This window comes from Eptatretus burgeri, chromosome 1, assembly GCF_056783735.1.
Source record: "Eptatretus burgeri isolate ZD-2024b chromosome 1, Ebu_testis_v1, whole genome shotgun sequence".
Lineage (NCBI taxonomy): Eukaryota > Metazoa > Chordata > Myxini > Myxiniformes > Myxinidae > Eptatretus > Eptatretus burgeri.
The window spans coordinates 16,716,861-16,738,640 of NC_140961.1; the positions used below are offsets into that span (position 1 = coordinate 16,716,861).

At 42.7% G+C, this 21,780-nt stretch overlaps 1 protein-coding gene across 1 annotated transcript in view; it reads left to right on the forward strand.

The window, feature by feature from the left end:
* Nucleotides 1-21,780, forward strand: part of LOC147033942 (dedicator of cytokinesis protein 1-like) — a 681,090-nt gene that overhangs the window by 86,955 nt on the left and 572,355 nt on the right. The window contains exons 10-12 of the mRNA XM_085873660.1: nt 2,361-2,496; nt 9,769-9,844; nt 13,942-14,021. Coding sequence (XP_085729786.1) covers nt 2,361-2,496; nt 9,769-9,844; nt 13,942-14,021 — 292 coding nt within the window. The remainder of the gene's footprint in view (nt 1-2,360; nt 2,497-9,768; nt 9,845-13,941; nt 14,022-21,780) is intronic.

Consider the following 21,780-nt stretch of genomic DNA (forward strand, 5'->3'; position numbering starts at 1 on the left):
GGTTTGTTGGGTTGGTCAGGCCAAATAATGGTTTTGGCCTGTAAGAAATTGCGGAAGTGCTTGATGGTGAGGTATACAGCGAGTAATTCCCGATTGAATGCACCGTACTTGCGCTCTGGTGGTTTTACCATTTTAGAGAAGGCCTGTGGACGATAGTCGGCATCGATGAACTGGTGAAGGGCTGCACCCAACACAACCTCAGACACATCTACCATCAGAAATGTTGGTGCCTCTGGCTTTGGATTATCAGGAGTGAGGCTTTGGCCAAATAATCTTTGATGGTGTGGAAGGCTGACACATTTGGCTCGGACCATCCGAACACTTCAGGGTGCTTACCAGTTGCAAGTTACTTGTTCAGCAGCTGCACGGTGTTGTGGTTGCATTTGAAATAAATTTATGGTAAACGTTGACAAGGCCTAATAACTCTCACCATTTGTGTTGAGATGATGGCAATGAGAAATCTCAAATTATAATCTGCACTTTTTCCTGGAGTGGACGGATGACTGAGCCGTTGACCCAGTGGATGAGGAAATTCAACTCCGGAACACCAAATCTGCACTTTGTGGGATTTATGACTATGTCAAAATCCTGCAAATGGGTGAAGAGGAGACATAGGTGTTCATGATGTTTTTCTGTGGTTGTGCTGGCGATTATAATATCTACATGTATCCCCGTAGTGGAAGTTATCCCGGACCACCTTATCGATAAAATGTTGAAAGGTTTGTGTGGCATTGCATCGGCCGAACGGAATCTGAAGGGATTCAAACAGGCCGAAAAGCATGGTGACTGCTCTCTTCGGGATGTTATCTGGATCTACGGGAATCTGATGGAGTGCATGAATGAGATTGACCTTGGAGGAGATTGTCGCGCAATTGAGAGCAACGGTAAAATCCTGAATGTGTGGAATGGGGTAACTGTCTGGAACGATCGGTAATCCCCGTAAGGACCCCAGATGTCTTATTGGGTACCATGTGCAGCAGTGAAGCCCAACTGCTGGATGATGGTTTGATGATCATATAGCCAGTCATATACATTGTAACATAGTAAAAGTCCAGGAAGGTGATACCTAATTTATCGGGTGCAAGTCGGTGAGGAGGTCCCATGGTTTCTTTGTGATGTGTGATCTGGTGTCTGGGCTTTATTGCCATCGATGGGTACTTTATGGACGGGAAGTCCTAAAGTACTTTCTGAAAAGGGCGTGTGGGTGTGAATGGAAGACATGATATTCAGCGACAAAATGGTGGATTCTTTACCAAGAACCTGAAGCTTTGTTGAGACATCCAATAAATGGCAATGTTTGACTTATACGATGAGATTGAATTGACGCAAAAAATCTGCATGTAGCATAGAGTATCTGGTGTCGGCAATCGTAAACATTCATGGAAATGAGTGACGTAAACCAAAAGCAAGCTGGAGATGTTCTCCAAAAGTAGCAGGAGCACTGTTGTTGGTGGCATGTCATGAAGATTCCTGTCAGTTTTTTGGGTTCAGCAGCGGATGGCAGCACAATGCTTAAATCTGTCCGTGTGGTGTCCACAAGAAAAGGAAGTCCACTAGTACAATCCACGAGGAGAGGAGGCAACTGATGTATGGCTCAGGTGAACTTATCACCTTTAGTACCCTACCATCCATCCATTGGGCCCATACTCTGCAGAGCATTGGTGCTGGCTAAGCAGTCTCTTTGGCTATTTGGCACAATCCTGGATGGGACACTACTCTGACACAGGATACCAGCAAGCTGGCACTCATTTTGCCGACCTCGGAAGGATGACAGGCCGAGTTAACTCCACCTGGTATTAATTGAACAGCTGAGCGGGATTTGAACTCAGAACCTGAGGATCCCAAGCCCGCCACCTCCATCATTAAGCCAACACCAGGCGTATAGTACCTTACAAAGGGTACACAAAGATGGGCATGACTGGTGTTGCACAGCATGGAGCTCCAGTACGAGCTTCTTAAAGTCCATTATTTCAGATTGTACCTGTGTGACGTCCTGTGGTGGAGGTGTCACATTAGCCATGGTCAGTGTAACGGCATCCATGAGATGAACAGCCAGCCAGGCTGGCTGGTAATGCCAGCTCTGCATTTGCTGCAAGTATCATGCGGATGTGTGGTGATAAACATTGCAAGAACAGCTCACGAAGGAGCGATTGGTCAAAGCTAAAGCATATTCACATATTACGAAACAAAAGGCAAAATGATGCAGCGACAGTTCTTTATCACACACAATGACAAGGGCTCGTTTGAATACATGATTGTTTGATGATGGATTAAATATCTCCTATATTTGTGAAGCAACATCGCAACAAATTGAAAATCGACTTGCTTATTCTTGTTCTACATAATTTTCTCACTTACAGGACTTGGGACCCAGAGACATGACCCGTGAACACATCTATCTGGTTTGTAACATAGTTCGCATTGGGCGGATGGACCTGCGAGAGTCGACCCACAAGAAGCACACTACCGGCTTGCGGCGACCCTTTGGGGTTTGTGGTGAGAAGAAGCAGAATGACCTCAAGTTTTAGGGGTTCCTACTGTTGAACAATAATAAAAATTGTGCCGTTAGCCATTAATTGATTTATGTGGTTGGAAAGCTAATACTGCAGTGCCTAAAGAAAGTCTACACCCAATTTTCAAAAATTCTCACTTTTTTGTTGCCTTGTAGCTTGGAATTAAATTGCATTAAATCGGGCTTTTCTACTTTTATTTACACATCTTAACCGAAAACTTTCAAGTGAAAAAAAAATTCAACACACTTCAGAAGATTAATTAAAAATACAAAACGAGAATACCTTGGTGAGATAAGTGTCCACCCTCCTGAGTTAATACTTGGTGGAAGCAACTTTGACAGTAATTACAGTTGTGAGTTTTGTGGGATAGGTCTCTACCATCTTTGCACACCCTGATTGGGCAATATTTGCCCATTCATCTGTGCAAAGTTGTTCAAGCTCAATCAAGTTGCGTGGGGAATGTTAATGGACAGCGATCTTCAAGTCATGTCACAGATTTTTGATTGGACATAGGTCGGGGCTCTGACTGGTCCACTCAAGGACATTTATCCTTTTGTTCCTTAGCTACTCCAGTAGCTTTGCTACTCCAGTAATGTTCCTTAGCTACTCCAGTAATGTAGCTTTGGCTGTGTGTTGTCATGATCGATGAAAGGTGACCTTCTGTCCGAATTTCGGTTTTCTTGTGGAGGGCAGCAGGTTTTCCTTGAGGATTTTTCTGTATTTTGCTCCATCCATTTTCCTTTCTACCCTGACAAGTGCACTAGTCCCTGCTGATGAGAAACATCCCCATAACATGATGCTGCCACCACCATGCTTCACAGTCAGGATGGTGTTCTTTGGGTGATGTGGTGTGTTGGGTTTGCACCAAACTTAACGTTTTGTGTTTAGGCCAAAAAGTTCCATCTTGGTTTTGTCAGACAACAAAACTTTTTGCCACATGGCTTCAGAATCTCCAGTGTTTTTTTGCATACCTCAAATGGGACTCAATGTTGGCTTTTTTGAGTAATGGCTTCCTTCTTGCCACTCATCCACACAGGCGAGACTTATGGAGTGCTTGGGATATTGTTGTAACAATATAGTCTCTTTCAAAAGTTGCCATTGGCTTCTTGGTGGTCTCTGATCAGTCTCTTCCTTGCTTGGTCATCCAGTTTGGAGGGACAGCCTGACCAAGGCAAGGTCTCGGTCATACCATCTCCCTTCCACTTTTTAATGATTGTCTTGACTGTGCTCCAAGGGATATTGAACGCCTTTTAAATATTTTTATAACCATCCCCTGATCTGTGCCTTTTCACAACTTTATCACGGAGGTCTTTTGAAAGCTCTTAAACTCATGGTTGAGTCTTTGCTGTGAAATGCATGACCCAGCAGAGGAAACCTACAGCGACAGCTGATTTTACTCTGAAATAATCAGAATCGATACAATTTAACACAGGCGGAGGCCAATTAATTTGGCGTGTAATTTTGAAGGTGAGTGGTTCCACCTGAGCCAATTTACAATTCACCCCCCCCCCCCCATTATATGGGGGGTGAACGCTTATCCATCCATCCATCCATTGGGACCATGTTGGGACTTAATGTATTATCACATAGTTGCAACTCCCATCATACATTCCATCCATTCATCCAATGGGACCATACTCTGTGCAGAGCGTTGGTGCTGCCTTAGCAGTCTCCTTGGCTATTGGGCACAATCCTGGATGGGTCGCCATTCCGACACAGGATACCAGCAAGCTGGCACTCATTTAGCCAACCTCGGAATTATTACAGGCAGAGTCAACCCCACCTGGTATTATTTTAACAGCCAAGTGGGATTTGAACTCAGGATCCTTGGATTGCAAGCCCGCCACCCCAATCATTAAGCCAACACCAGGCATGAACACTTATCCAAACAATATTTCCAGAATCAAATATTGTAGTTTTGTATTTTTAATTAATTTTTCTGAAATTTGTAGAATTTGTTTTGACTTGGAAGTTGTGTGTTGTGATGTGGAAAAAAAATCTGATATTATACAATTTACTTCCAGGCTACAAGGTAACAAATGGTGACGTCTGTGTTGCTGGGATATAAGAAACAGCACGACCTCCACCTTTCGAGTGGACCATACTCTTGAACAAAGCATTGGAACTGTCAAAGCAGTTTTTCTTTGGTTATTTGGCACAATCCTGGACAGGTCTCCTCTCCGACCATTTATTGGAGCACAACTGTGCCACTGATGCTGTGCCCCTTTTACCAATACACTGGTACTCATTTCGCTGACCTCAGGAGGATGACGGACTGAGTCGACCGTACCTGATGTTAATTCATCAGCCAACGGCTCTCAAACTCGGGGCCCTAGGATCCCAAGCCAGCCACTCGAACCACTAAGCCAACACCAGGCTTCCCTTGACCTTTATTGTTGTGGTTTCTGCTGTCATAGAGTAATAAAATGGTGATGTTGGAAAGCTAATCTTCAATTTACTTGGTTGGAAATCTAATAACAGATTGATTTGGAAGAAAAATCCATTTCCTTTTAATTACAGAGATACCTGTTTTAAAAGCCCCTCCTGAGAGTGAGCTGAATGTGGCGATTCAAACGATAACATTTATTATTTTACAACAGCAGAAACCCTTTAGAAGAAGCACAAAGAATTTTATATATATATATATATATATATATATATATATATATATATATATATATATATATATATATATATATATATATATATATATATATATATATATATATATGGTCCTTTTTCACGTATTTTGCTTCATTTTCCATCCTCATTGACATTCACAGATAGACGTGCAATATATTTGTCTTTTAATTGAACCCAACAACGAAGCAATGGTTCAGCATGCAGAATTGTATTGCAGAATCATGCTTTGTTTTGTGACTTCATATTGCATCAAACCCCGACAATTGCAAATATTTTGAGTATGTTATCTTTCATTGGTGATGCATGGGTAAACGAGATAATGCATCCTTCACCGAATAAACCCCTTGGCAAGAAGCATTCTATTTATTAATTATCGATGCAAATATGGCTTACAATTCTTTCTTTATTAACCTCCGCCATCGAAGATCGGAGGTTACTGTTTTCACCCCTTTCTGTTTGTTTGTTTGTTTGTTTGTGAACAGTATTACGGAAAAACTCCTTGACGGATTTCGACGAAACTTGGTGGGCGGATTAGGTATGGTCCAAGGACCATGCCATTAGATTTTGGACTTGGTCAAAAATCCAATATGGCCGCTATGGCGGCAATTTAAAAAAAATATTTGAATTTTTTTTTTTGCATTTATACATGTTTTAAGTGATTTCCAACCCCCTCCCAAAAAAAATTGTTAGGGAAAAATTGCAACTTTTTTTTCAACAAAATTTTGATTTTTTTTTTTTTTTTGCATTTCTTATATACATATACATGTTATAAGTGATTTCCAACAAAAAAACATGCCAAAATTATAATTGCGGCTGATTTTGGAACTTTAGGTGGATATACCCACATAAAATCAATTTCTGTCTCAAGGAATCTAGTTATGACGAATGAATTGAGTATGTAAAAGGGAAAGTTGAAAACTATAACTGTGAGCACTGTTGACGTCAAATTGAATGAATAGGATATCAGGTTCACGTGAGTGACCGAGCAGTATTGGCGGCGGAGGTTTTGCACTCTACCGAGTGCTCCCCCTCTAGTTTTTCCTGTTTTGTTGTTTTATTCTGGCATCTCTGGTATTTTCGATTTGACCCTGTTCTGACATATTTTGCATCATATAAGCTGATCAACTCTAACTCCATCTTTTTACAACATAACTGTGGTAATCACTCACTTTCATATTGGCCTTTTTTTCATCTCTCTTGCATTCACTTGTCTATGAGTATTTTCTTTGGATGTTGGGATAGTTTGTGTTCAACATTTGAAGCAGGGCATGTTTGCTGGCTTGTTTTGGGTATTGTCGCTCCCTTTGAACCCAAAACAAACCTGGTGACCCAGCATGCAGACTATTCAAAATGCTTATCCATTGTACAGATGTGTGCCATCCTACTCGTGGACATGTTGATGAACATTTCTTCTCCTCATACAAATATTACACAAGTTGTTTGTTGGAGCCTGTGTAGTTTTTAAAAAATTTTTTGTGCTTTGATTTGTTTTTCTTTTCCTTTGTTCCCCATTCCATTAGATGCACTCACAAAAAAACAATGCACCTTTCCACTCTATGGGTCTGGGAAACTTAGGGAATATAAAAAGTAAACTTGGAAAAAAAACACTTCAGTAAACAAAGTTGAGGCTCATGGAGGGGTTTGCTCAAAAAGGTGATTCATTGATCCTATTAATTAGAAGAAACACCAGATAAGCAACATGTTTTTTTCAATTGTTTTTTTTTTCAAAAAAAAAAATATATATATTAACTTTGTTTTGTTATTTTTTTCGACACAAAGTTGAGGCTTGTGGAGGAATATTTGCTCAAAAAACCGATTCACTGATCCTCTTATTCATAAGATATATCCATGAATGTTACGCTTTTGCAGGTGTCGGGTCTGGGTCATGCAAATGAGGCACTTCGTGAAGCAAAACAATGCTGAATACAACTTGGGTCTCGCAGACCCGATGAGAGGAAAAGAGGGGTTGTGTTATGAATTCAACTTTTCCTTCAATCCTGAACAAAAAAACAATGAATATTTGTCTCTGCCTTTTTGGAGCATACCTGGAAGTTCATGCGGATAAACGTTTGTTATTGTTATATAACAATATATACTACCAGGAAGGCAGAGTTTTGGGGGGGGTTGGAAATCACTTAAAACATGTAGAAATGCAAAAAAGAAAAAAATATATATAATATTGTTACATAAACAAAGTTATTGCACAACAAGTCTGAAGACGACAATGGTTCACGAGTGGTATTTGACGATGTTGATCGTTTCAGAAGTCAAGGATGAGACTATGTGATAATTTTTGACCAACTTATAAAAATGATCAACATAATGTGGTACGAGTGACAGGTTATTAGCTGCAAAATGTCGAACCCGGTTTTCGTTCAACAACTTTCAAAATTTGACCTTTGCATAACCTTTAAAGGTCACAAAACAATGTTGTAGACATTAAAATAAGGAAACAGGATACGTGCTATAGCTTATTGGAGTTAGTTCGTCGAAGAAGGTCGAAAACCCGGTTCGATTCCCACAACTTTGAAAATTTGACCTTTGTGAACTTTAACGGTCAAAGGTCAAGGATTATGACCTTTGGTGCAAAACTTCCGCTGGAACTTTCCAGGAACAATATAAAGTCATATAGGCTATATGGCATTTCGCCACGGGGGCGCCACGGGCAAGGTGTTCGAGATAGAGCAAAATGGTTTCCTGACTTTAGGTGGGGAATTACCTCAAGATTATGCAGAAAAAAATATTGTCATCCGAGCTCTCAAAGTTTGGGCGGTCATATGATTTTTATGTCAAAATTCACAATTTTCTAAGTTCGTGACCTTGACCTTGGGATGAAAAAAAAATCGGCTATGCAGGTGGCATTGGGCTAACCAAGTACCGAAACCCCTGCCAGATTCGACAAACCCCCACGGAGAAGATGTAACTTGAAGTTGGCTACCCCCTAAAAACACGTTTTTTTTGGGGCGTGGCTCCGCCCATAATGGGTGCACGCCCATTCTCAGGAAAACACAACTAGATCATGATATACACCTCCCACCCAAATTTTATCAGGATCGGATCAAAACCCACGGAGCTATGCTCTGGACAGACAGACAGACAGACAGACAGACAAGCCGGTAGGTGAGGAGGGATCCGCTCGGATCGAAGCGCTGCATCCGATGCTTTTCATTCTGACCGATCCACCGACGAAGATTCATTGCCAAGACGTATTGGTTCACATACAATTGTTCCTCTGCCTGGCAAGATTTTTCCGATTGCGTATTTTGCCAACTGGCACTTCTCATAAAAAATGATGGTAAATAGACACCCTATTTTTGAAGGACTACCATTTGAAAAATAAAACCTAAATCAAAAATCGGCTCGAGTAAAAATTTCTAAATATCTCGAAGTGTTTCATTCCGAAGTCTCGTTTCTCCACATTCAAAACTGTAGGACAAGTATTGAAAATAGTGAACGTGGTTTTTTGGCCGTTGCATAGCAATGAAACTCAAACGCGCACACTCCCAGCCATATGGCACCTGTTTTCCCAAGTTTCATCGAAATCGGTTTGCTGGTTTGTGCTGTGGAACCTCGCGTTGTGCGCGCGCGCGCACACACACATGCACACGCACACGCACATGCACACGCGCACACACACACACACACACACACACACACACACACACACACACACACACACACACACACACACACACACCCATAACGAATATAGTTGTCACTTACTGACTCGTGAACCAATAAGCATCAAGCCAGGTCCATGTAGTTAATTTAAAGGTTAAAACTTTCTAAACTCGAGGGTTCATAGAACATGTTACTCCATGTAGTGTTCACGGATATACAGTCCTTCAATTAAAATAAAATAATGACTTTAAAGATCGTTAAAAAAGATTCCTGAAGTTAAGCGCTTTTGAAGTAGTCTTGTACATAACCCTTATTGTATACCACCCTATTTAACATGTGCCAGAACTGTGAAACAGAATGGTTTTGGAAGTGACAAGAAGGTGATTTGTGTTCTGCAGTGTTCAAGTGCATCATTCAATTGAAGTATAATAAAGATTGTAAAAGTCGTAAAAACTAAATAAATTCCAGAATTTATCACCGTTTTACCGCCATTGATGCAGTGTCTATTACAACACCCTATCTAACACGTTACATTAGTTCTTCCTGATTGTTGTTTGTGTCCCTTATGACATCCTTAAAAAAACGTAAGTTTCCTCTTTGGAATGATTTTCAATCTTGATTCACTACCAGGAAGGCAGAGTAAAAATTTTTTTTTTATCTCACTCCTCTGAAAATGTGCGATCGGGGCAAATTTTGAGGCAAAGTACTGTTAAATGGCTGTTTTTTTCCTATTCATGTTCATAATAAAGCATTCAATTTAAACAAGTTGTTCCTCGATCATAAACTGACATTTGTGGACAGATGGAGAGACAGACATACATGAACCAATTTCTTAACCCTGCTTTTCGCTTTATGTGCATGGGGCAACGATTGCAGATGCATATGTTAAGGATTATAGATAAACCTTTGATTTGTTTTAAAAAAAAAAGTTTTCAACAGTTTTGATTGTTTGTTTGATTCAGCCTCGGCTTTTGTGTTCCTGCATTTCCAGTGATGGATATAACCGACATTGTGCGAGGAATTGTTGAGAGTGATGAAGAGAGGCAACATTTCATTCCCTTCCAACTGTAAGCTGCAGCTTCTCCCATGGAGTTTCAAATGTTTCATCAAATGGCACACTTTTAATAAATAGAGTTCCACTTGGCCTTCCACCTGTGCCTTTGTTCTCAACAAACTGTGTTGTACTCCCGTCTACACCCTGAAAACAATCGATGATGGAGCCACTTTCTTGCATAGCATTTAGATGGGTGCTTAAAAGGTCGGGTTAGTATCACAAAGTGTGCTGTCCTTCAGATGGACATTGAACCTCCGGCACCCATATGTGCACCTGTGCCTTATTTTGCACGAGGGATGCATTCCTAGAAAACATCGTGCACCTCAAATTAGTGTAACGTGAGCCCAGTTTTTCAAGATAAAAGGGGGGTACATTTACAGAACCATTCAGACCCCCTCCCCACTTTCCAAGACTGTATTCCCACTCCTATCCCACTAAATCACATACAAAACACAAAAAAGTTTGCTTGCAGGAAGCAACAAAATTGTACACAAATATACAGATAATTTAACAACATAAAAAGATTATTTGCCAACAGGGACTGGAAAAACTAAGACGTGATGGAGGAGGGTGGAGGTTATATTAGGATCCGAGTCCACCCTTGTCACTTGCAGAATAACATCCACTGGTGATAGCTGCACTGGACTACCTCGGCCTGTGAGCATCATTGGGCTGTCGATTTTGTTTCCAAAACCCATCACTTTCTCGACCCACCTCACCCAGTCACACCCACTGTCCCTGGACTCTGTGTCCTTTTCTCCTGACAAGGTTTTCTTCACCAAACTCTCTTCCTATGGTATCCAAGGCCATCTCCACTCATGGCTCGCAGATTTCCTCTCCTGTCGCAGTCAACGTGTTGCCCTAAATGGAGTTCTTTCATCATCGCTTCCTGTCCAGGCTGGAGTTCCTCAAGGTAGCGTTCTGGGCCATGTTCTTTTTCTGGTTTTCATCAATGATCTCTCTGACTCTCTGGAAAATCCTCCATATCTCTTTGCTGATGACTCCACCCTCTGCCGTACCATCGGTCATCCCTCAGACCGGCAAGCAGCAGCTTCTTCGCTCACTGCTGATCTAGATAAAATCACAAACTGGTCTAACACATGGAACATGTCTTTCAATCCGGACAAATCTCACACTCTCACTATGTCTCTTCGAAAGGACCTTTTAGAACCCCCCCCCCATCCACTTTCTCAACAATCCTCTGGAAGAAGTCCTTTCTTTCAAGCTTCTGGATCTCACTATCTGCCATGACCTTTCCTGGCAAAGCCACATTTAAAACCTCTCCTCCAAAGCCAGTCGCTGATTGGGAATCCTCCGTCGTGCAAGGTCCTTCCTTGGCCCACCTGAGCTCCTGACCACTTACAAAGCTTTTGTCCGCAGCCTGATGGAGTACTGCTCTCCCCTCTGGGCTGGTGCTCCTGCCTCCCACCTTTCTCGGCTTCACGCTGTAGAAACCAAGCTATTTCGGATCATTGGCGTCTCTCGCAATGAGGCTGAGTCTTTGGGCCTCTCACTCAATCACCGCAGGTTGGTCGGTGGTCTTTCTGTCTTCTACCGTCTCCTCTCCAGCCTCGCCCCCTGCTCTCTGTGATTTGTCTCCGCCATCAACCCCCTTCTGGTAAAACTACCAAAATCATGAATCACTGCTCACCTTCACTCTTTCATCCCTCTTTTTTCCTGCCTTTGGAATAAACTCCCTCACTCTATTCATTCCCATTCTTCCCTCCAGGCCTTCAAAACAGCAGTTCACCACCACCTCATATCATCCCCCATCCAAATCCTCAATCTTTTCTATCCCCGATAATCCACCCAAGCCCACCTCCTTCAAATTCCCTGTTCTCCTTCCTGAAAGTCCCTGTAATGTCCATCTTCTATTTCCCCATGTTCCTCGTCCCATCCCTCTCCCTTCCACAGATCTCCAAATGTCTCTGTTCCCCACTGCTTTGTCCTTCTCACTCCCTCCAATCCTGTCTCATGCCCCCCTTGATGTGCATTGTGTGTTAGCTCTCATACGAGCATCGACAAGGTATACAAAAAAAAAAGGAGTTATGGAGTAGTCAATGTACTAGCAGAGGTGATGGTGGAGGTGCTGCGGCCAGTTGTTCTTGGACTACAGGTCCTTTTCCTCCTTTGGAATTTTGTTGAGTGGAGCCCAAGTGCAATTTTTTTTTCCTGAAAACTATTGAAAATCATTCATCACGGTCTTATTCGAAGGGAAATAATATTTTTTTTGTCCATCACAAAGTGCGAAAAAAGCACTAAAGTGTCGATTTTTTTTCGATTTTCTCCAGTGACGTCACACCTTGAACCCACCTTGATCTAAATAGCGGCTTTACAAGGACAGTGCAAGTGTTTGAGCTCGGATTCCAAAACTGATTCCACCATCATTAGCAACTCTGAAGGTTCTCAGTATGTTGAAACTGATTCGTGGGATTTTGAAGAAAAAAAAAACTATTGGAGACAAAATTAGTGATGGGAACGTTTTCGGGGGAATTATGCAGCCGTCTTGTTTGGAGCCTGATGCGAGCAATTTGGATGAAAATGGCGACAATGGAAATGTTCGTGAAGATGAAACCGACAGTCATACTTTCACTATCGATTGGTGGGTTTTGTTTTTCTGTTCAATTGACGATTTATAAGGGATTTTGTTTTAATTGGTAAATCAGTTGTACTGCTCCAGTAGAAACATGGCACGGACACAGCCCAGGCACACTTGGACACCGCAAACAAAATAGGTGATGAATGCTTTGTCCCAACATTGCAGGCTGACCAGGTGTCTTGTTTGTCTATGGAATCGTCCCATTTCATACTTCCCCGGGACATCATTTTTGTCTGTGGTTGTGCCGTGTTCGTGCTGTGTCTATGCCCTGTCCCAGTTGAGGGGGGGAGTGGTGTTGGGGTGTAGGGAAGGTATGGCATGGTTGTGGGTATTGTTAGGGTTAGGGATTGCTGGGGATGGTGGAAGTTGGAAGTGGGGGGGGAGGGAGCGTGAGCTGGTGTTGACTGTTGGTGGGGGGGAGGGTGCGGAGGGGAGTACCCTGAAAGTTTTGGTGTCCTCGGTCAAATCATCTCGGAGGAGTAGATGATACATCCATAGTTTCTCTCCACTATAAATATATTTGTAGAGATTTGTGTTGATAATAGATAATTATAATTATTTTCAGGTGATCTTGTGGTAACTGCCCACCAATGGCAACAGGTGTTTGAGTCACTGCTCAAATTGTGTGTGTACATGTGCTGGTAGTTGTGTAGAGATGGTTGTTTCTTTCACTTGATTGTGGGGATGGCGTCCTCTCTAAATAATGGCGGATAACCACAAGATCGAGCCATTTCTATTGTATCATAACAGTGCTCTGTAAAATGTTCTGAGCACAAAAGCGAACATTTTGTCGGCCCGATCCACACTCGGGTATTTCGGACAAACCTCGTCCAATTTCTGGCAAACTTAGGGTCTTTCGATCATTGGTGAACCATGAAACCATCTCGGTTTGTATTACTGCAACCACCAAGGATGCATCGACTCGGCATTTTGGTGGAAAATCGAAAATTATTCGCCGTCTGAGTTAAATCATACCGAGATGTAACCAGCAGACAATATGAATCTGGTCGTCCACTTCCAGGTGTGATGCCACGGCTAATCATGACGAAGAAGAAGATGATGTCAACTTTTAATCACAAACTTTATAAACCAGAAAAAGACATATCTATTTTGTGGGGTATCAAGGGATAAATTAGCATCGAGGTGATCTGAACGTTTGCCATTTGTAATTTCCACAAATTGTAGAAATTACTGCCCTTGTAACCAACTCCAGTCGAACATTAGGCCGAGCCAGCCAGTTTGTGAAAATATTTCATCCAATCTTGTGCGCTCTGACCTTCCAAGCCTAATTTTATGGAACACTGTGGACTGAAGAGGAAGAAGAATGATGAAATTGTTTGCGCTGCAAAAGCCTCAGCAAGGATAAGTTCAGTGAATAGCACTTCACAGCTCTGTTGCATAGACATGCAATGTATGGGTGGTTGCTTGCACATTTCATTCCAAGTTGATGGAGGAATTGTTCTGACTTTCAATTTCACATCTTGTCATGTCTCCCTCTCCTTTTCACGCAGTATAACATCCGAGTCGGACTGCCTGCATAATGTAATCCAGCGAGCCGTTGCAGCCAAGGATGTCAACCACAAGGGTCAAGGTATGGCTGGAGAGGACATGGCCGTTTTCATGGCTCATTCGAGGCTTGAGAAAGGACAATGACACCATGTTCACGTGTAACAAGTTCTTAGCGTTCACTGAAAGACACGATTTGTATATTTTGGATCATTTTTGCGCACTTGAATATGGGATGCCTGGTGTTGGCTAAATGGTGATGGTGGTGAGCTTGGGATCCTTGGGTGCTGAATTCAAATCCAACTCAGCTGTTGAATTAATACCAGGTGGGGTTGACTCTGCCTGTCATCCTTCTGAAGTCGGCAAAATGAATGCCAGCTTTCTGGTATGATGTGTCAGAGTGGCAAACTGTCCAGGATTGTGCCCAATAGCCAAGGAGACTGCTTAGGCAGCACCAACGCTCTGCACAGAGTATGGTCCCAATGGATGGATGGATGGATGGATGTACATGGGGACGAATGGTGTGGACAAACCGAACAACCACATGGGAAGCTTTCCAATCCCAAAACTCCATTGGGACCATATTCTGTGCAGAGTGTCGTTGCTGCCTAAGCAGTCTCCTTGGCTATTGGGCACAATCCTGGACACGTGCGCCACTTCGACGCAGGATACTCAACTGGCTCAATCATCGCTGCAAGCCGGTACTCATTTTGCCGACCTCAGAAGGATGACAGGCTGAGTCAACCCCACCTGGTATTAATGCAACAGCCAAGCAGGATTTAAACTCAGCACCCAAGGATCCCAAGCTCACCACCATCACCATTAAGCCAACACCAGGAATAAGCTTATCAAGGTGTGAAGAAAATCCAAGTAAGTTGCATTCCCTGCTTGTGCAATTTTGTTAATCGAAACTGGTAATGGTAATTTTCATCATTGACATCATGGTTATGTGTGCAAGGTAAATTAGCTTCTTTAATCGAATGTTCTGCAGTTGAAATGGTAGTTGTCAAGGTGCCCTAGATTAATTAATATTTACTGCGCTGCTTCCGTCATTATCTCGACTCCATTGTTTCGTATTATCGTCATAATGTGTACTTGTAGTTCTGGCACAAAAACATGTTTTCTGGTGCCACATAACTTCCTTTCCTTAATTTCCTTAAATTTAATTTAATTCTTCCGACTTAATCAGTGATTGGACCTGCTTGTGGATTTTATAATGTGCGTTATTCTCACTTCTATGCCTGATTGTTAATGATCTGTTTTGTTTGGTTGTTATTCTGCTATAGCCGTCATTAGGTTATAACCACCATTGTTCATGTTTATATTTTGTACTTCAATAATATACTAACAAACAAAAGCATTGCCAAGTTCTGAACCTCCCTGTCATGCGTACAACATCAATTCCGTTTCGATGTGCAATCTATGTCAATGTGCAAAAACTCATTGAGTGTACAGGTTTGTTGATTAGGTACAGGTGATCACCACAATTTATACAAATTACACGAGGACATTATGTAATGGGCCAAACCAAACAGGACAGTACGTGCAATTTTTATGTTCAGTCATCACCGGCTCTGTGCTAAGATGGGACAGGGAAACGGAAATTTGAAAAGTGCGATAAAACGGCAAAATTTCGTTTTTCACAAATTAGTGTCATCGTTTAGTCAGATTCGGCTGTTACTTTGCAGACCGAAGATTTTTTAGTGTACTTTTCATCGGTGCCAATTTAGCACTTCGACATCGTGAACTTTGTTCCATTTGCTTGTCAAACCAATGGCAGTGGTGTAGTGTAGTGTTGGCATGGTTTTTAATCTGGGTCCTAACCAATCATTTTGCCTGACACTACTATGGGGCTCTAGTACCTCCCTCTTGAGGGCTAAGTGTGGAGGATAGCTTTAATGGAAGGGCGACTCTGCTTCCTTGCCGGGCAGCTCACTATTTTACACCATCGTGGAAATGATTCATGGACTTGAGTTTCACTGGAGTTAAACAGAAGTTCGCTGAAGTTCATGGGAGTTCGCTGGAGTTGTACCACAATTGCAGCCTTATCTTCAGCAACGCATTTCCTCTCTTGACTGACGGAGCTTTGTACCACGTTGCGGCTCGCTTTTTAACAACGGGACATCTATCATTGTACCCCTTTTGGGGAGCAGCTTATTCCCACGGGCACTGGGCATTTATAACACCCATGCCATCGAGTGAATTGTATTATTTCATGGACACGATGCCTAATTGGCCCTGTGGTGATACACCATTTCTTGCTTCTTCTTAAACTTGTGACTATTCACCCACACTCAAGTTTAACAGCTTATGTGACTCCGCTCAGACTGGACGAAGTCATCAACCTTTAGTGGTGAGTAGAAGTCAATAACTCGATTTTCGATATTGGTGACCCCAACGTGATCACTTGTTATCATGTCTGTTAAAGCTACATCTGACGATGATATCCACTAAGTCGCATCTGCTGAGGTACCCCCATCACTGGTAGTGGCTGTTGGTTTAAAACTCTCTCCCTTCTGGCCCAACAATCTCACATTGTGGTTTGTGCATGTTAAAGTGCAGTTCCTGACCAAGTATGTCTCCACCCAGGAAACATGCTTCAACAATGTTGTTGGATCTCTCCAGCTAGAAATAGCGCAAGAAGTGAGGGACTTCCAAATTGCTCCTCCAGCCTCAGAACGTTATACCCAACTCAAGGTTGAGCTCATCAGGCATACTTCAAGTTCAGAGCAAAAGAGATTATACAAACTTCTCATCTGGGTGAGAGAAAACCCTCTCAGCTTTTACGAAGGATGAGACAGCTGCATGGGGACAATACATTGGAAAATACCATCTTAAAACAGATGTTTCTCCAGAGGCTTCCCACCAACATCCAACAGATGTTGGCCTCAACTAAAGAGGCTGTCGATATTGAACAACTGGTGGACATCACCGACAAGATCATGCGAGTCTCTTCTCCTTTGCCCTTCACTGCACACATGGGAGTTGTTTCAAAACCTCAACAGAAACTTTGCACCCCAACCAAACCAAGTCTGCACCTTGTCCACCTGACCAGATAGGTACAAGCACTTCTGGTACAACTACAGGTGAAAAGAGAGAGGAATACAATTCATGGGCCAGGCCCATCTCAAAGTCTAATCAAGAGGACACGATCCCAGCTCAAACGCACATCAACATGCCGAACAGACATGCTGGTACCACTGGAAGCATGGAGAAAAGGCTCAAATGCATCAGCCCATGGTCATCCCAGACCCGCCCTTCGGAGCAAGGAAATTCCAGTGCCAGCAGGCAGCAACTTGCAGTGACAAGTCAGGCTGGTAGTGACGCATCTAGTTGCCTATTCCACATAACCGACAAGGCAACAGGTACCAAGTTTTTAGTGGATACTGGTGCTGAAATGAGTATTTTACCATTTTTTCACAAAAAAAAAGATGGGCATCCTACATCAATCCAGCTAAGATCTTTAACGCTGGATCTTGGACGATGACAAGTATTTGGATTGGTATTCGTTGCTGCTGAGTGCCTCCACCCATCATCGGGGTTGGTGGATGTCAAACATCACAAGCTCATTGACACCATGACTAGCCTTACTGCGTGGGGAATCATCAATTGTACACCCTCCATCAGCCCCATGTTCATGAAAGCTCCAACTCCTTCATGTTTTGACAACCTCCTTAGTGAATACCCAGAAATTTCACATCCAATATACAGGGATTGTGAGATTAGGCACTTGACCACTTACCATGTAGTAACTCATGGACCTCCAGTTGCAGCATGACCACGGCACCTTACCCCAGATCATTTGAAAATCGCCAAGTTAGAGTTTGAGCAAATACTTGAACTCTTCATCAAACAATTTGACAGTAACTGTTCTTTGCCCTTACACATGGTACTGAAGAAGTCATCAGGTGACTGGTGGTCGCATGGTGATTACCTTGCACTCAACAAATGCCCCATTCCTGATCGCTATCCAATTCCCCATTTGCAGGATTTTTCTTCCTCCCTCGAAGGTGCACGTGTTTTCTCAAGGACAGGCCAAATCAGAGTATATCATCACATGCCAGTAGAGCCAACTGACATGCACAAAACAGCCATCGCAACACCTTTTGGGCTCTACGAGTTTGTTTGCATGCCATTCAGCTTGCGTAATGCTGCGCAGACTTTTCAGAGGTTGATCGATGATGACATCCATAGCCTCCCTTTCGTCTACGCTTACCTTGACGATCTGCTTGCAGAAAGCCCTACAGAGGAAAAACATGAGGCATATCTCCGATTACTTTTTGAGCTCCTTGCTAAGTATGGTATTTTTATCAATCCCAGCAAGTGCTAATTTGCGGTGCCATCAATCACCTTACTCAGCCATGTCAAACAAACACATTATCTGCCCACTGGAGGAGAAATTCAAGACCATACAATCCTTTCCTGCACCCACATCACTGCAATTTGAGGGAGTTTCTTGGCCTTGTGAATTTTGACAGGCATTTCATCCTTAACTGCGCAGATATATCTCAGCCATTGAGGGACATACGATGTACCAAGAATAAGAAATATTAGCCTATCTCCCTCAATGAAAAATAATTGTCTGCCTTCAAAGAAGTGAAGATGAGATTGAGGACACACTTCTTGTTCATCCCAAAGCCGAAGCACCACAATGCCTCTTATAGATGCATTGGACGTGGGAGTAGCATTTTTGCAGCAAAATGTCGCTGTCTCGCATCCACTCTCCTTTTTCTCAAAGCGTTTTCCACCTGCACAGACCAGATATAGCACATTTGGGAGAGAACTTCTGACAGCCTACCTGGATGTCGAACATTTGAGACATTCTTTGTCGATGTGGACCACACGCCACTGACCTATGCTCTCAAGTCAGGATCCAGTCGTCACTCTCCAAGAGAAGTACAACATCTTGATTTCATCTCCCAGTTCATGATGGACTTGAGGCACATCAGGGCAAAAAAAACTCTGCAACAGATGCACTCTGCTGAGTTGACATCAATGCTCTGGATGCATCTAACATCATCGATTTCTTGACCATAGCTGAAGCCCAACAGCATGATGAGCAGCTACAAATGCTACCAACCAATTAAATGTCACTCCAGTTCAAAGAAGTACCACTCTCCACTTCGAAGGGTAGGATTGTCCGTGATGTTTCCAAAGGTACTCCTCGCCCTTACGTCCCTCGTGACTATCACCATGCAGTTTTTGATGCTCCGCACAATTTGTCTCACCCTGACATCAAAGCCACTCAATATTTAGCGACTCGGTGTTTTGTCTGGCAGGGAGTGTATCCTGACGTCAGATACTGGTCCAGAGTCTGCATAGCATGTCAGAAATCCAAAACACATTGACACATCAGGTCTCCTCTTGGCACGTTTTCCTCACCGGACCCCAGACTTGACCACATTCATATTGATCTAGTTTCACCTCTACCCCCATCAGACAGCCATACATACCTGCTCACATGCATTGATAGTTTTACTCGTTGGTGGGTCACAATGCCCATCCCTGACCAGACAGCAGAGACTGTAGCACAAACATTCATCTCACATTGGGTAGCTGTGTTCGGTCCGCCCTCAATAATAACCACAGACTGAGGTCATCGGTTTGAATTAGCACTTTTCCAAAGTCTTTCTGATCTACTTGGCAGTGGGAGAACCTGAACTGGGGTTAAGTCCGACCTTAGATGCTATGCTGCCGAGTTAATTTTTGGCACAACTCTCAAGTTGCCAGGACATTTTGTGGCACCTAGTCCGTTTAATCACGACTTGGATCCAAGCAACTATTTGCACAGACTACCGATGCTCATGAGAACCCTGAAGCTTCCACCTACCAGGCTCCAGCACAGGCAAACCCAGGCCAATTCAGACATTCAGAGTTGTACTCATGTTTTTGTGTGAGACGACATGGCGCGGAAGCCACTTCAACCACCGAATGAGGGACCTTTTGAAGTCATCCGCCGTACTGACAACTTTTTCATTATTAACTACAATTGAAAACATGACACTGTCAGCATTGACAAGTTGAAGCCTGCTTGTTGAACATGGCCTGACGACTGCACATGCATCATCTACAACCACTCACTTGCAACCAGCACCGGCAGCTATTCCTCAAGTTGCAGCACATGCATCACCTACAACCCCTTGCTTGCAACCACCACTAGCACCGGCAGCTGTTCCTCAAGTGCCGGTGGCGAGGAAGACGTGGTCTGGCTGTCAAGTCCATTGACCATCTCGTTTTTTTTACAGTTTTTTTAAAAAAAAAAACTTGAAAGTTTGGGACTATTCATTGTTTTACACTACAATTTTTGCACCATTCTGATCAATCTCTTTCTTCCTATGTTGACAAATTCTGGTTGCTAGTGATCTATGAGGGGGCAACTTGTGTACCTTTCATCGGTGCCAATTGGTCACTACTTTTACATTGTGAATTTTGTTCCATTTACTTGTCCAACCAATGGAAATAGTGTAGGCATGGTTTTTATCTGGTTTCAAACCAATCATTATGCCTGACACTACTACCAGGCTCTCGGTCCTTGCACTCGAGGGACGAGCATGGAGGAAAGCTTTAACAAAAGGGTGATGACGCTTCCTTGCTTGGCAGCACACTATTTTACACTGTCATCGAAATGATTCATGGATTTGGGTTTCACTGGAGTTAAACAGAAGTTCATTAAAGTTCACTGGAGTTAAACCACAATCACAGCGGATCAGCGACACATTTACTTTTTGACTAATGGAGCTTCGTACCACATGCCGCGTCACAGCTCGCCATCTTCAATGTGTTTTCACTCCTTTTAACTGCAGGACTTCTATCACCATACTCCTTTTGGGGAGCAGCTTATTCCCATGGGCACTGGCCATTTATGACACCCATGTCATCGAGTGAGTCATTAGATTTTGTGGATACGACGCTGAATAAGCCTACTGGTGATGCGCCATTTTATGCTTCTTTTTAAACTTGTGTCTATTCACCCACAGTCAAGCTTAACAGCTTGTGGGACACTGCTCAGACTGGACGAAGTCGTAAACTTTAGCGGTGAGAAGTCGAAAACTCGATTTTCTCTCGGTTCAAATGCTGTATGTATTTTAATATATTTTCCTTATGTCCTGATCTATGGAAACAAAACTCTACATAACTGAAATAATTAACACTTTTGAGGCTCGATGTTAGAGCAAGTAAAATGAATGCTAATGGAGTGATTACAAGTGAGAAGAGGATTAGTATCGTTGGCACCTCATTGGGTGCAATTTGTTGACATAGATTACCCCTTAAATCCATGTACTTTTGCTCTTCTAAATTGAAGCAACAGAAAAGGTGTCCTCATTGACAGCAATTAGTCCCCCCAAAATGCCAACTTTTGTGGTTGTTGAAACTATCATTGACAGTTAGTTATCCAAACAAACAAGCCTTGAATACAAAAAAATACTCGTACCTATCTCATGTGTTTAGCTTTGTTAACGTTCTGCCATTTGTTTACTTTTTTTTTGCTCTTTTTGTTCCCTCCACCACCAACAATGGACGGACATTATGTTTTCACCCCTGTTTGTGTATTTGTCTGGCTGTGAGCAGGATATCTCAAAAAGTTGTAGACGGATGCGGACGAAACTTGGTGGACAGGTTGGGAGTGTGAAAAGGACGAATTGATTCGATTTTGGAGAATATCTGGATCCTGATTTGGATCTGGATCCAATAATTAAATAAATAAAAAACTTCAAAGTAATTCTTCAGCATTGAATGATAGGGCCAAAAGCGATATATAGCACAATATCTAAAAAAAGTGATGGACGGATTTGGGCAAAACTTGGTGGACAGGTTGATTTGAAATGCGACGCGGACGAATTTAT